The sequence below is a fragment of the Anabrus simplex genome, chromosome 1 (genome assembly GCF_040414725.1).
Source record: "Anabrus simplex isolate iqAnaSimp1 chromosome 1, ASM4041472v1, whole genome shotgun sequence".
Lineage (NCBI taxonomy): Eukaryota > Metazoa > Arthropoda > Insecta > Orthoptera > Tettigoniidae > Anabrus > Anabrus simplex.
In genome coordinates this window covers 22,989,421-23,004,168 of record NC_090265.1, presented here as the reverse complement: position 1 = coordinate 23,004,168, position 14,748 = coordinate 22,989,421, and the positions used below count along the sequence as shown (strand labels likewise).

Sequence of the window (14,748 nt, the reverse complement as noted above, 5' to 3'; positions counted from 1 at the left end):
GCAGGAACTATGCTCTGTCACGAGGTACCGAAGCACGCTAAATCTATGACTGCTCAGTTAGTCCGTCGGTCAGTCCTGGGTGAGGTCCTTCCTGAAGTGTCGAACTCAGTTTGTAGTGCACGGTAGGGTTGGGCAGACCGGAACATTCACTTGTTCCGCAACATTAGGAGCTTGAGGCGGAGTGTTTCGGTACAGAGTGCCGAGACGCGGGACACAGGACACAGGACTGTAACTGTGTCCTAGAGAGAACTTCGAGAGGCAACAGGACATGCTCTGCTTCAGCTGGAATGTGCCTGAACCGAACGTGTTGTGCCAAGGCCGCACTAGATAGATTAGTTGGCCTTGGCTGTGTCCGCCTGTCGATACCGGCTGTGTGCCGCCCTGTGTTGGAGTGTCAACATTTTTTCATCCAGTTATATCTTTAATTCCAAAGCGATCACCCATATTTTTCTTGGGCTTAAAAGTTTCCTTAAAGTCCAAATTAATTTTTAACATCAATCCCCGAGAAAGTGTTGCGGGAAAGTTTCGAGATATTGAAAAAAGTAAATGGAAGTTGAGAGGGAAGGAATTCGAAGTGCAGAGAGCATAAGGCGCATATTGGGACGCAGGCGAAGCAGCTAAAGCAATGCAGCGCAGAGCAGATTTTTGTAATCCACACAAATCATTGCACCGTCGCAAGTTGACAGACAGGGCAGGACAGAGCAGAGCAGGCCGGTTCTGCACCTACTTCCGCCTACCATGCGCAGTCTTCGAAACAGTTTCCTGAGCACGTGTCACGCAGTTAGTTAAGAAATGGAGGAGAAAATTACCACAGCCATTCAGTCTCACCATGTTTTGTAGGTACTATGTGAATCATGTGGACTGCAATGCAGTATGTGCGTATATATATGTATGTATGTATGTATGTATGTATGTATGTATGTATGTATGTATGTATGTATGTTCGTGAGAAAATGGCTGAACAGAATTTAATGAAAATCGGTATGTAAATTCGGGGAATAAGGCACTACAGTCTAGGCTATAAATCATTTTATTCACGCTGCGTAACAAGGTAGTTTAGAGAAAGGCCTAAAATGTAATCCACCGAGCAAGTGGCCGTGCGGTTAGGGTCGCGCATCTGTGAGCTTGCATTCGGGAGATAGTGGGTTCGACCCCACTGTCGGCAGCCCTGAAGATGGATTTCCGTGGTTTCCCATTTTCACACTAGGCAAAATGCTGGGGCTGTACCTTAATTAAGGCCACGCCCGCTACCTTCCCAATCTTCCACCCTTTCGTCGCCGAAAACCTTCGATATGTTAGTGCGACGTTAAACAAACAGCAAACAAATGAATGTAATCTATGAAACAATCCGTGACCCATGTTCTCGCAACATATAGAATTTAAGAAAAAGATCTAATGCTGATTATGGAGAGCATCATCGCCGACTCCGTCGCCGTCATCCATCATCACATTTATGTGAAGAGATAAATACGGAAAATCATTTATCATGTCTTGTCAAATATAAATGCAAACGCGTTCACAACAGATTGTCAATGTTGATTGATTTTAGTATCTTGTGTCTTGTGACAAGTAGATGAAAATCTAGCAGTACATTTGTAAATACATATTTTTCCCTCTCCCCAACTGTGATCCTATTAATGAATTTACCATGCAAGTTGTTCGTGCGGTTAGGATCGCCTTGCTATGAGCTTGCATTCGGGAGATAGGGGGTTCGAACCCCACTGTCGGCAACCGTGAAGATAGTTTACCGTGGTTTCCCATTTTCACACCAGGCTAATGCTGGGGGGGCTGTACCTTAATTAAGGCCACGGTCGCTTCCTTCCTATTTCAAGTCCTTTCCTATTCCATCGTTGCCATGAGACCTATCTGTGTCAGTGCGACGTAAAAAATATAAAAAATAATCATGAATTAAATTCTTTGCTTAGTCCAAATGAACGCCGAACATCGGTAACATAGATATATTGTTTTGTAAACTGGCGAAGGTGGTTGTTTTTATTGCGATTGTCTTAAGCTGAAAAACCGCGTTGCCATCAGCACAAGGGAAATTGTGAAGGTGACTAACAAAATGAGAAAAATCGCGAATGCTTGAAGAAAAAGAAAAAAAGAGTCTCTTTATACTGGATGCCCCAGTATCACAGAGTCTAAAGAAAACATGTTATTTATGAAAACCGACGAGACCCTGCGTGGCAATGTGCGCTCACGTGCACTTCGCAGTTTCGTAAGCTTCGCGCTGTTCTGCTCTGCTCTTCCCTGCTCTGCGGCCAACTGCTTCTCAATGTGCGCCCGGCCTAACAGCACGAAAGTACAACAATGTATTCATCCAGTTATATTTTTAATTCAAAAGCGACGACCCATACTTTTCTTGGGCTTAAAAGTTTCCTTAAAGTCCAAATTAATGTTTAACGTCAATCCCCGAGAAAGTGTTGAGGGAAATTTTCGAGATATTAATTACTCACTAATTACTCACAATACAGGCCAATACATTCAACTGGTGAAAATATTCTTGAATTGGTTACTTTTAAACACCTGCACTGCCATTGTAACCTTGTTATGTGTATTTTATATTGACCGGAAAAATCTTAACCTAAAAGCAGCCTTTAAACGTGATTAGTGGGCGCGAATTTCAGTGTTCCGACTGTTCGTTCACGTTCCCTGCAGTTTTATGCTGGACCATGGCCATAACTACACACAGGCACACACCACACAGCACGTTCCGTACAGGCACATTTCCAGTTCCCACTGGCGCGGAGCAAGTAGTGTTGCCTCTCGAAGTTCTCTCTACACTGTGCAGTTACAGTCCCGCGTCCCGTGCGCCCGCTGCACAGTTCAGCCAGTAGGCGAAGGGCAGTGCATAGTGGCGCTTCTGATGGGACAGCGAGTCAGTGTCTCCGGCTCGCTTGAGAATGTTTCGGAACAATTGACACTCGGTGTTTTGGAACAGCGGAACATAACTGTGGACCGGCACATTGTGCCGAAACAGGGACATAGTGCCCAACCTTAGTGTACGGAGGGACCTGGTCACAACCTAAGCTCACCGGACAAAACATTAGTCACAGCAGTGTGCACGCATAGATGGATAGTTAAGGCTGTACAGATGGCGCAGCGAACGAGTCCCGTGCTCAACCGCACGTGCAATGTCTCTAGGTGAGCACAAGGCAGTAGCGATCAGTGGAACATTCATGTTTCAAACGGACAGTGCACGTCAATATGGATAGATGTTAGGGTGTGATAGAGTGGCCATACAGTGCGTGAAGTTGCTGGATTTGTTGGTGTTTCGCAGTGGACTGTTCAACGTGTCTAGAAGCAGTGGTGTACTACACATGGCCACGAAACACGACGTCAGAACTGTAGTCGGAAAAACATCCTGACTGAGAGGGACCGAAGACGCGTTGTTCACCTGCAGTCAGTGAATGAACCTGTTAGCGAGAGAACATTGCGACGGGAACTGCAAGCTATGAACATTTGGTGACGGTCACCTTGCAAGAGGCCACTCCTCACACAGGCTCATAAGCTGCGCGTCTTCTATAGACGTTGACAATACCTGACTGGCGGAACGTAATGTGCTCTGATGAATATTCCAGTGACGCACGTCGTCGAGTGCACTGAAGACCAAATGAAGCATATCATCCTGGATGTGTACAAGGTCAGGTTCAAGACGGAGGTGGGTCTGTGATATCAAACAAATAATATCAGTCACTACTGATCTGCATTTAGGGCAGTCGCCCAAGTGCCAGGTTCCCTATCTGTTGCTTTCCTAGGCTTTTCTTAAACGATTTCAAAGAGATTGGAAATTTATTGAATATCTCCTTTGGTAAGTCATTCCAATCCCTAACTCCCCTTCCTATAAATGAATATTTGCCCCAATTTGTCCTCTTGAATTCCAACGTTATTTTCATATTGCGATCTTTCCTACTTTTAAAGACACCACTCAAACTTATTCGTCTATTAATGTCGTTCCACGCCATCTCTCCACTGACGGCTCGCAACATACCGCTAAGTCGAGCAGCTCGTCTCCTTTCTTCCAAGTTTTCCTAGCCCAAACTTTGCAACATTGATGTTTAGGGGGCCGCTTACTGAGGTGAACACTAACATGATGATGATCAGGTTTTGCCTTTCAGACAACATCTGCATGATGAGTATGCTATTGACACCCCGAGTTTTAAGGGTGACAACAGCAAAGTTAATCGGACTGGACGAATATGTGGCAGGTTTTATGAACACTCCCCCACCCTATTACACCTCCATTGGCCTGAACATTCACCTGACTTGAACCCTGTGGGACATGTTGGAACAGTGGGTAAAACGCCGACATCAGCACCCCCGCGATTTGGTAGAATTGCGCGATCAAATCCTCAGTGAATGGCTTAACATGGACGTGACGTAAATGCACAACCTTCCTAACCGAATCCAGGCGGTTAATAAGTCCAGATGCTGAATGACACGGTATTACATGACGCTTGTAATGATTTCTCCAGGGGTCGGTGACCTTATCACAGTGACATCAGGAGTACTTCAGGGTTCTTGATTGGTCCCATGATGTTCCTCGATCTTCCCGGTTGTGTAACCATACACATGGTGCAATATGCAGATGACAGCATCCTATATAAAACCATAAAGAAACATGGCAGATAGTCGAATACTACGATCAGACTTGCAAAATTTATCTGTGTGGTATTCGGTGATTGGCGTAAACATAAATGTAAATATATTAGCATAAGTACAGTGGATCATGTAACTGCCTAGAGAACAAATGAGAACGTAATTCTGCAGCGCTCAAATATTAAACTGTTAGGAATCATTTTCTAGTGATTTGAAGTGGAGCCTGCAGGTGGAGGAGACAAGAGAAAGACAGTAAAATTAATGGGATTATTATAGTTCAGTTATTATGAGTTTCGACTTGACGTTTGAGCGCTGCCTTTTGGCAGAGGGTAAGTGAATTAATCAACAGCCAATCATAGGCATCCGATCGCTCCGATAGGGCGCGTTAGACTCCAGTTCCGGTTAGCAGTGTTGTCGATCTGTTGTTTACTGTAACCACGTGCTATCAGCTGTGTGTTGTATTGTGCTCAGTTCTTTTCGCGGTCTTTGTGCTAGGTTGTTGTTCGTTTATATTTCATAGTGCAGAGTTTATAAATGTATTGTTTAGTGTTTTTAATAGTACAGCGCGTTATATTGTAGTGAATAGTGTGTAACAGGTGATCTATTTTATATAGTAGCTTAGTTTAATATTTCGTTCGGTAGTTATATAGTAGGTTGATTTTAGGCCCGTGTGTGAATTTGATATTCTGTCATGTCGACGCCTACGTCTAAGGATGAAGCTCCCAAGAGAAGAAAGCCCTTCGGACGTGGTGCTCCACTAAGGAGTCAGGCCCGGGAAATTGTTTGTAATGTTAGGGACTCATTCTTGACAAAGCACCAACAATGGCGGTTAGAAAGAATGAGTTGATTAAGTGGTTGAAGGAGCACAATATTTCGGTTCGCGATTAGATGGGGAAGGGGGATCTTATGCATCTCTTGAAACAAAACAAGCCCCAGTACCCAGTTTATGTGGTGGATAGCCAGAAGGAACGGGCATAAAGTAGTTCACCTTCCACTATACCATTGCCATTTTTACTCCATAGAACTGATTTGGGCTCACGTGAAGGATTAAGTAGCTGAGAATAACAGACTCTTCAGAGTTTCGGAAGTTGAAACACTTATTTTCGAAGCCGTAGACCGTATAAGTGCGGAGGACTGGAGCGTCGTTGTGAGACACACGAAATCCGATATGATTACAGCTTGGGAGAAAGAAAGTCTCACAGACAATTATGTTGAAGACTTTATTATCTCTGTAGGATCAAGCGAGAGTGAAACCTCAACAGACGATGACAATGCCGATAGTGGCTCAGAAATGAGCAGTATATTCGCTTTGTAGGATTATTTCCTTCGTTGCGGGAAACTGAATCTAACAGCAACGCGAGATCTTCTACATGGTGAGTAGAAATTTAATTTAATTTTCTCACGTTTTATCTGTTCGAGCATTGACATATTTTTTTCTTGTAGCCTTATCCTAAATGTGTTGTGTATTATTGATCTTATGTGAATCATGTATGTTGCTACAAAGAATAACTGATTATCGACTTATATTCCAGTATTTACATTTCTATTCGTGTAGTGTATCGTAAATCAGCTGTTTGTGTTCACAGCAATTCGGCACCGCAGGCTGACTTCCGGTTAACTGTCAAGTCGAAACTCATAAAAACGGAACTATAGGCAGGAATATAACAGGCTTCGGTCGAGGGCCATACGAACAGCCTAATCGCTATGGTGAGACCCATATTAACTTACGGTTTTCCTGTCAGTAGTTCCACCACAGTCGGAAACTTAAACAAGCTTCAGAGCATACATCGTCGCACGAAGAGTCTAAAAACTTAGCGCTCCATTGGTTGTTAGAAGAAGAGAAATCAGTCAATACTGATCTGCATTTAGGGCAGTCGCCCAGGTGGCAGATTCCCTATCTGTTGTTTTCCTAGCCTTTTCCTAAATGATTTCAAAGAAATTGGAAATTTATTGAACATCTCCCTTGGTAAGTTATTCCAATCACTAACTCCCCTTCCTATAAATGAATATTTGTCCCAATTTGTCCTCTTGAATTCCAAATTTATCTTCATATTGTGATCTTTCCTACTTTTATAAACGCCACTCAAACTTATTCGTTTACTAATGTCACTCCACGCCATCTCTCCGCTGACAGCTCGGAACATACCACTTAGTCGAGCAGCTCTCCTTCTTTCTCTCATTTCTTCCCAGCCCAGACTTTGCAACATTTTTGTAACGCTACTCTTTTGTCGGAAATCACCCATAACAAATCGAGCTGCTTTTCTTAGGATTTTTTCCAGTTCTTGAATCAAGTAATCCTGGTGAGGGTCCCATACACTCGAACCATAGGCCTACTCTAGTTGGAGTCTTACCAGGGACTTATATGCCCTCTCCTTTACATCCTTACTACAACCCCTAAACACCCTCATAACCATGTGCAGAGATCGGTACCCTTTATTTACAATCCCATTTATGTGATTACCCCAATGAAGATCTTTCCTTATATTAACACCCAGATACTTGCAATGATCCCCAAAAGGAACTTTCAAGCCATCAACGCAGTAATTAAAACTGAGAGGACTTTTCCTATTTGTGAAACTCACAACCTGACTTTTAACCTCGTTTATCAACGTACCATAGCCTGCTGTCCATCTCACAACATTTTCGAGGTCACGCTGCAGTTGCTCACAATCTTGTAACTTGTTTATTACTCTATAGAGAATAACATCATCCGCAAAAAGCCTTACCTCAGATTCCACTCCACATGAATTCCGCTACCACGTTGTTTGATTCTATAGAGGTACTACATAAAACTGTGAGACAGCATAAAACCCGACTTCCGTGCTAATAACATGGCAGTGTTTTGATTGGGTGCTGTGTGTTCTTTACGTTAATGTTACGTTCCTCCATTGTGAACACCACCTTAATGTTACGTTTGGATTTGCGAATGGGGCTTTGTATCTTGTGCGAATAATCGATTTCCAGCAGAGGAAAGATAGTGTTTTGTTCTGTGTTGTTATGGAGATTCCTAGGTTGTAGTCTTGAAGATGTGTTGAGTTGTATGAAAAAATTGTGATTATGTTAAAGCGAATGATTTGTTATTGTACAGAATATAACGCAATTATCACTGCATAAAATTGACTTCCTCACTAATGTTTCTTGCTTAATACGTCAGCCTACACCAGGACTAGTCATTGCGATACGAGATTTCCTTGACAAATGAAAAAATGAAAATCTACAGCCTGTTTCCAGTCAATCGACCGGGTCAGGAATAGAATGAAGCCCCCATCTAGCGGCAAGGATAGGAAATGTGCCGGCTGCCGAAGCCTGTCGCACTCCTCTGGGGCAATGATTAATGAATGATAGACGAAAGGAAATGATGTTGGAGCGTGTTGCTGGAATGAAATATGACAGACAAAACCGGAGTACCCGGAGAAAAACCTGTCCCGCCTCCGCTTTGTCCAGCACAAATCTCACATGGAGTGACCGGAATTTCAACCACGGAACCCCAGCGGTAAGAGGCCGGCGCGCTGCCGCCTGAGCCACGAACAAACTCACATAAGCATAATGTAACATATCATACATATTAAAGAAACACTAGTTATACGCGTGGAAAGGTAATCAAGACCTCACAACACCTGTTATGTTCCACAAGTGTCACGACGCTTCCCGAGGACTGCCCCTCCCCCTCCTTTCGTCTGCTCTTCAAGTTAGTAGATCGTTACAGTACCTATTTTAAAATGCTTGTGTGGTTGACCGATAACAATAGGAAGTCGATATCGAGCTCGAGTTTCTGTCCCATCTCTAGTCAGGCCATAGTGCCGGTAGCTCACAAAGGCTACAGTGCTTTAGCTTATTAGCTGTAGCTCTTAAAATGGAAAGAAACCTGAGCAATTTAATGGACCATTGGTGACTTTGAAGCAGAGTCTCGGCCAAGGTCTACTTTACGTAGTCTCGACTATCAGTAGGAAAATAGTGACTTTGGTGGGTACAAAGTCGACTTTTGCTCGAAATCTTGTTCTTGAATACGGGAAGAAGTACTCTTAGTCTCACCATGGCTAGCGTAGTGACAGCTGTTGTTTTGTTCGTAGTAACGATACTTAATGCAACATTACTTATGTCTCGTTTACAGCTTTACAATAAGCTTTCAGTCACAGCTACGAGTTCAACCACCGCTAACAGGTTAGGGTAAGTATGATTTTAGAATTTTATTACAAATTTGTGAGAACGTAGAGCATATTTTTAAAATAAATTAATTCGATGCATTTGACAATGAAGGATTAAAGTGAAGTAGACTGATTCCATAAATGTAACACGCTGTCACACATGTAAAAGCGTTAAAATTGATTACTGGTATGTCTTCAGGTTGGGGTAGTATAGGGCGAACTTACAGTAAAGTCATCACAATTTCAATACATCCCGGTGGACTAAACAAATAAAGAATTTATTTCAGCCAGAACATTAAATTACACTTAAATTACACAATTTAAACAGAATTTTGTTAGTCCAATCTGCCTTTTAGTACAGTGTTTGTCCCGTTTCTCTGCGGGGTCGAGTATGAGGTGAGATAAATCTGTCGTCGCGGGTTTTCCTGATCGGACTTGAGTCTCCGTGGCTCAGGCGGCAGCGCGCCGGCCTCATACCGTGGTGCAAATCCCGGTCACTCCATGTGAGATTTGTGCTGGACAAAGTGGAGGCGGGACAGTACTCCAGTTTTCCCTATCAACTTTCATTCCAGTAACACTCTCCATTATCATTTCATTTCAAGTGTCAGTCATTAATCATTGCTCCAGAGCAGTGCGACAGCCGTCGGCAGCCGGCACAGTTCCTATCCTCGCCGCTAGATGGGGGCTTCATTCATCCCTGACCCAGTCATTGACTGGGAAAAGGTTGTAGGTTTTCTTTTTCCATGCCCTTCCTGACGTCAACCTCATGAGAGGAGTTAATGAGATGAAATGAATGATGTGATATATGATAGTAAGAAGGAAGAGGGTGAAACCCGGTGCCGGCACATAGCCTACTCCTGTCGAATAGCACCAAGGGGTTTGCTCAAGGTTTAACGTCTTCGTCCGACGACGAATCACCATCAACAACGTCATAAGCCCTCACTCCATATGAGCACTGCGGAGAGGTTTGAAATTTAATCCGGGCTTTTGGCACGCAATCTAGTGATTAGAAATTGTATACCACAACCTCCCCTACCTTGCCAGTCAACATTCTGATGGTGAACATTTTTTCGACCAACGGGAATCGAACCAGCTAACCTCGGTGTCAGACTTGAACGTCTTAACGGTCACGGCCACAAGGCACGTCACAACAAAATATATGTTGCAAGTCTCCTTGCATAATACACAAATATATTCCTTGTTTGGAGTGTGAAAAGTTTTGTTGGTACAGACTTGATGAAAACCATGTGTTGCTCATCTAGTCGCCTAGTTATGTGTCTTGAGTTCATAAGTCTGCCTTCATCCAATCAGTACTAATCATGGCCTCTGCGGTATATAAAAATTTTCCCATATTTCTTTCTGTTTGGCTTGAAGCTCTGCCAGTAATTGTTTGAATGCAGCCGTAGTTGGCAATATTAGTTTGTATCAGAGTTCTTCTGTGTAGAAAAGTTGTCTTGTGGGCTCGTAACATAATCTTGATGAAGTAAATTTAGATAGGCATAGTAGCTTTTTTCATGTATTTTGCTTTCACATTTTCAATGTCTTGAGAATATTTCTTTTGGTTAGATATTCCCATATCAGTTCTATTCTGTTTGTGATTATTGGTGATATTTTTGCATGGAACAGCTTCATTGCTACTTCAACTTAGAGCTTGCATAAAATCAAGATGTCATTCATTGTTATTACTGCTGCAGCCATTCTATCCTTGATGTGTCTGGTATAAGTAGTCCCCAATTTCTGTATTGTAATGTCCATATATTAAAAGTTGCTTGTGATTTGCAAAGTTCCTCCTCCATTCTCGTAGCAAATTTTCTCGCTTAATGCTGGTCTGCCTCCTTGTGGAAAATCATCTGTACCATCTTCTGTCAATTAATTCTGAATTTATTTGCCTCTGCCCAAATATTCAGCTAGTTGAAAGAAGTCTATAGTTTCTCGAGTGTTTTCGATACAAGTACATTGTCATCTGCATACATGTAAATATTTACCTCGTTACCTTCCTCCTTTATTTTGTAAATTAAGTCTGAGACTGCTATATTGAACAGCGTGGGACTCAGTGAGTCACCCGTTTAGCACTCCATCTGCGTTATCAGATTCGAGAGAGAGGTTATTGCTTACAGTGATTTAATTATAAGCAAGAATGTTCTTGATGATGTTCGTTAAAGGATTCATATGTCCTAATAATGTTCCCAATTTTTCCTATCTATGAGGTCAAACTCTTTTTTGTAGTGTAAGAAAGTCTTGTAAAGTTTTCCCTTTGGGTGTCTTTGGGCATCATCTATGTCGTCAATTAAATTTGTTATCACATTCGTTATGTATCATCCTCGTCTAAAGCCAAATTGCTCTTCTGGTAATGCTTGGTCAACCTCTTCTATCAATCTCGTTCTTAACAACCTTGTGAAAAGTTTAAAGACATTGATTTCCAAGGCAGTCCCATGATATGAATCTACGCAGCATTCGGGAGATAGTGGTTTCGTGCCCTGAAGATGGTTTTCCGTGGTTTCCCATTTTCACACCAGGCAAATGCTGGGGCTGTACCTTAATTAAGGCCATGGATGCTTCCTACCCACTCCTAGCCCTTTCCTGTCCTGTCGTCGCCATAAGACCTATCTGTGATGGTGCAATGTAAAGCAACTTGTGAAAAAATAATTAAAAATGATCTTCATTATTGAGTGTCTCCACGTGTCACATATTTACTGAAGAGTGATACCCTCAAGTTTAGTTGAAAATGCCATCAATTCCTACAGCTTACTTATTTAATTTCTTCTCATGTATGGAATTTCTTACTACTTCCTCGGTGAAGGCCTGGAAGAGTTTTTGCTTGCCATTTACAATATTATCTTCAGTGGTTACAGAGAGATTGTCCATATTCAGCACTTTCACATTGGACTACGAAGTACCTAAACAACAATAATCCACAGCCAGTTTCCAGTCATTCAACGGGGTCAGAAATGGAATGAATGAAACCCCCACCTTGCAGTGAGGATAGGAATTGTGCTGGCTGCCAAACCCTGTCACATGCCTCTGGGGCAAGGATTAATCACTGACAGATGAAATGAAATGAAATGAAATGAAATGAAATGAAATGAAATGAAATGAAATGAAATGAAATGAAATGATATTGGAGAGTGTTGCTGGAATGAAAGATGTGATATAAAGGAAGGTTTTAAAAGTAGGACTAAGTTATTAGGCAGTACCATATGGCTGATAAAACAGGCATGAGGGAGTTTTTAATAAGTAACTATGATCAGTGGAAAATGGTAAATAAAAATGTAAACAGACTCTGGGATGGGTTTAAAGCAATTGTTGAGGAATGTGAAATTAGGTTCGTACCCTTAAAGGTAGTAGGGAATGGTACAGACCCACTATATTATAACAGAGAAGTAAAGAGACTAAGAAGGAGGTGCAGACTGGAAAGAAATAGAGTTAGAAATGGCTGTGGATGTAAGGAGAAATTGAAGGAACTTACTAGCATATTGAATCTAGCAAAGAAGTCAGCTAAGGGTAACATGATGGCAAGCGTAATTGGCAGTCATACAAATTTGGGGGAAAAATGGAAGGGTATGTATTGGTACTTCAAGGCAGAAACAGGTACCAAGGACATTCTAGGAATCATTAATGAACAAATCTCTACATATCGGATATTCCTGAGACAAAATCAGTAAAATTCTCTTATGCAGACGACCTAGCCATTGCCATTCAACATCCAGATCTCAGCCATGCCGAGGCCATCCTGACGTCTGACCTGGATACACTTAGCTCTTACTTCCGAAACTGGAGACTACAACCCAGTATGAATAAGACAGAATCTGCTTGCTTCCATCTCCACAACAAGTTGGCTAATACAAAACTCCAAGTATGCTTCAATGGCTCAGTGCTAAAGCACAATCCTAATCCAAAGTACCTCGGGGTAACGCTTGACCGAACCCTATCTTATAGAAAGCATCTTGAAAACCTCGGATCTAAGTTGACATCACGTAATAATATTCTGTTTAAATTGTGTGGAACTTCATGGGGTGCTTCAGCGGACATATTATGACTTACTGCACTTGGCCTTGTGTATTCTGCAGCTGAATACTGCTCTTCAGTATGGCTTAACAGTTGCCACGTGAAGAAAGTCGATGTACAACTTAACACCACCATGCGTATCATCTCTGGTACTCTGAAGCCTACTGCAACGCACTGGCTGCCAGTCCTGTCCCACATTGCTCCACCAAGCCTGAGACGTTCAAGAGCCCTTGTTCAAGAATATGATAAGATCATGTCCAATCCAACTCTACCTATCCATAGAGATGTTGTAGATCTCTGGAGACAAAGGCTGAAATCCCGTAAGCCACCGATGAAAACAGCTAAGAATCTAATGGATGCTGGTTTCAGTTTAAAAGAGGAATGGAAAGAGCAATGGATTCATACAACTCCGGAGTGGCCAAGCCTCTTTAATCCAAACCACGCCCCAGCGGGTTTCAGCTTGCCAAGAAGAACGTGGGCATCACTAAACAGGTTCCGCACAAATTGTGGAAGATCTGTATTCTCCCTTCACCAGTGGGGCTTCAGGGACTCTCCAGCATGTGATTGTGGTGCTTTAGTCCAGACCATGCATCATATAATGGATGAATGCCCTCTGCGTGCTTATGGTGGAGACCGAAAAGACTTTGCTGATGTCTCAGTATCCCTAGTGCAGTGGATAAACAATTTAGATATTCATGTGTAATTCTTCCCTACTTACCATGTATTCTTTGCAGGTTTTTCTTTTGTATAATATTGTATATACTTGTCCATTCTGTAAATTCCATACGCTTAATAATAATTAATGAACAAGGGGAGTATGTGTGTGAGGATCTTCAAAAAGCAGAAGTATTCAGTCAGCAGTATGTACGGATTCTTGGTTACAAGGATAATGTCCAGATAGAGGAGGTGACTAATACTGAGGAGGTATTAAAATTTATCTATGATAATGACATTTACAATAAGATACAAAAGTTGAAAACTAGAAAAGCGGCTGGAATTGATAAGATTTCTGGGGATATACTAAAGGCAATGGGTTGGGGTATAGTACCATATCTGAAGTACTTATTTGATTATTGTTTGGTCGGAGGAGCTATACCAGATGAATGGAGAGTTATTATAGTAGCCCCTGTGCATAAAGGAAAGGGTGATTGACATAAACCTGAAAATTATAGGCCTGTCTGCTTGACATGCATTGCATTTTTTTTATTTATTTCAAAAGAGGCAAAGCCAAGGCTCATAATGATGCAGTAAAATTAATTACATTTAGCAACAGAGATGAGATTTGAGAATATCAGCTTCTAGGACAAAAATATAATACACTGTACAATGAATAATAATAATAATAATAATAATAATAATAATAATAATAATAATAATAATAATAATAATAATAATAAATCAGTACTCTATAGGCTTGATATTTTTACTTTTAGAAATTAACAAGCTGGGTTTTAAAGATGGGTAATTTAGTTACGTCTCGAATATGCTCAGGAAGGCTATTGAAAACTTTACAGAGTAATGCCATAAAGAATTAGTGCCATACTTAGTAGACTTTGATGATTACAGTTAATTTTAGTAGATCCTCTTGTACTGTATGAATGTATATCAGAATTTAAGTTGCAAAGTGTGTTCGAATGAGCTTGTCCATTTTTTAATTTGTACAACATAATAGCTGAAGCATTTTTATGAAGACCACCTAGTGACAGCCCATTACAATACTGGTAGACCTGTATTGTCGGTGTTAAGGTGGGTAAGTTGAAGAGTATTTTCAGTGCTCTTTTCTGTAAGATACTGAGGCCTCCAAACAATGTACAGGATACAGTAGGTGTAATAGAGGGTTGGGAAGGAAAGGGGGAAATTGTGGAAGACAGGTGGTCTAATGTTTTAAGGGGAAGGAGATTGCAGGCTAAGGGCTCTATTCAGGATCAAAATTCAGGACAAGTGTCTGTGAGAAATCGGTATGAGTCACTGCAGGTAGAACAACCGAGGGAAGATGAGG

The 14,748-nt window shown here is 41.8% G+C and overlaps 1 protein-coding gene across 2 annotated transcripts in view; it reads left to right on the top strand.

Moving 5' to 3' along the window:
* LOC136859749 (dynactin subunit 6) overlaps positions 1-14,748 on the top strand; it is a 178,767-nt gene that overhangs the window by 22,476 nt on the left and 141,543 nt on the right. The window contains exon 1 of one of the 2 annotated variants that reach the window (XM_067138714.2): positions 8,444-8,766. The exons of the other annotated variant lie outside the window; for it this stretch is intronic. Coding sequence (XP_066994815.2) covers positions 8,633-8,766 — 134 coding nt within the window. The 5' untranslated portion in view covers positions 8,444-8,632. Of the gene's footprint in view, positions 1-8,443; positions 8,767-14,748 lie in introns of those variants that run through there. 2 annotated transcript variants of the gene reach the window in all.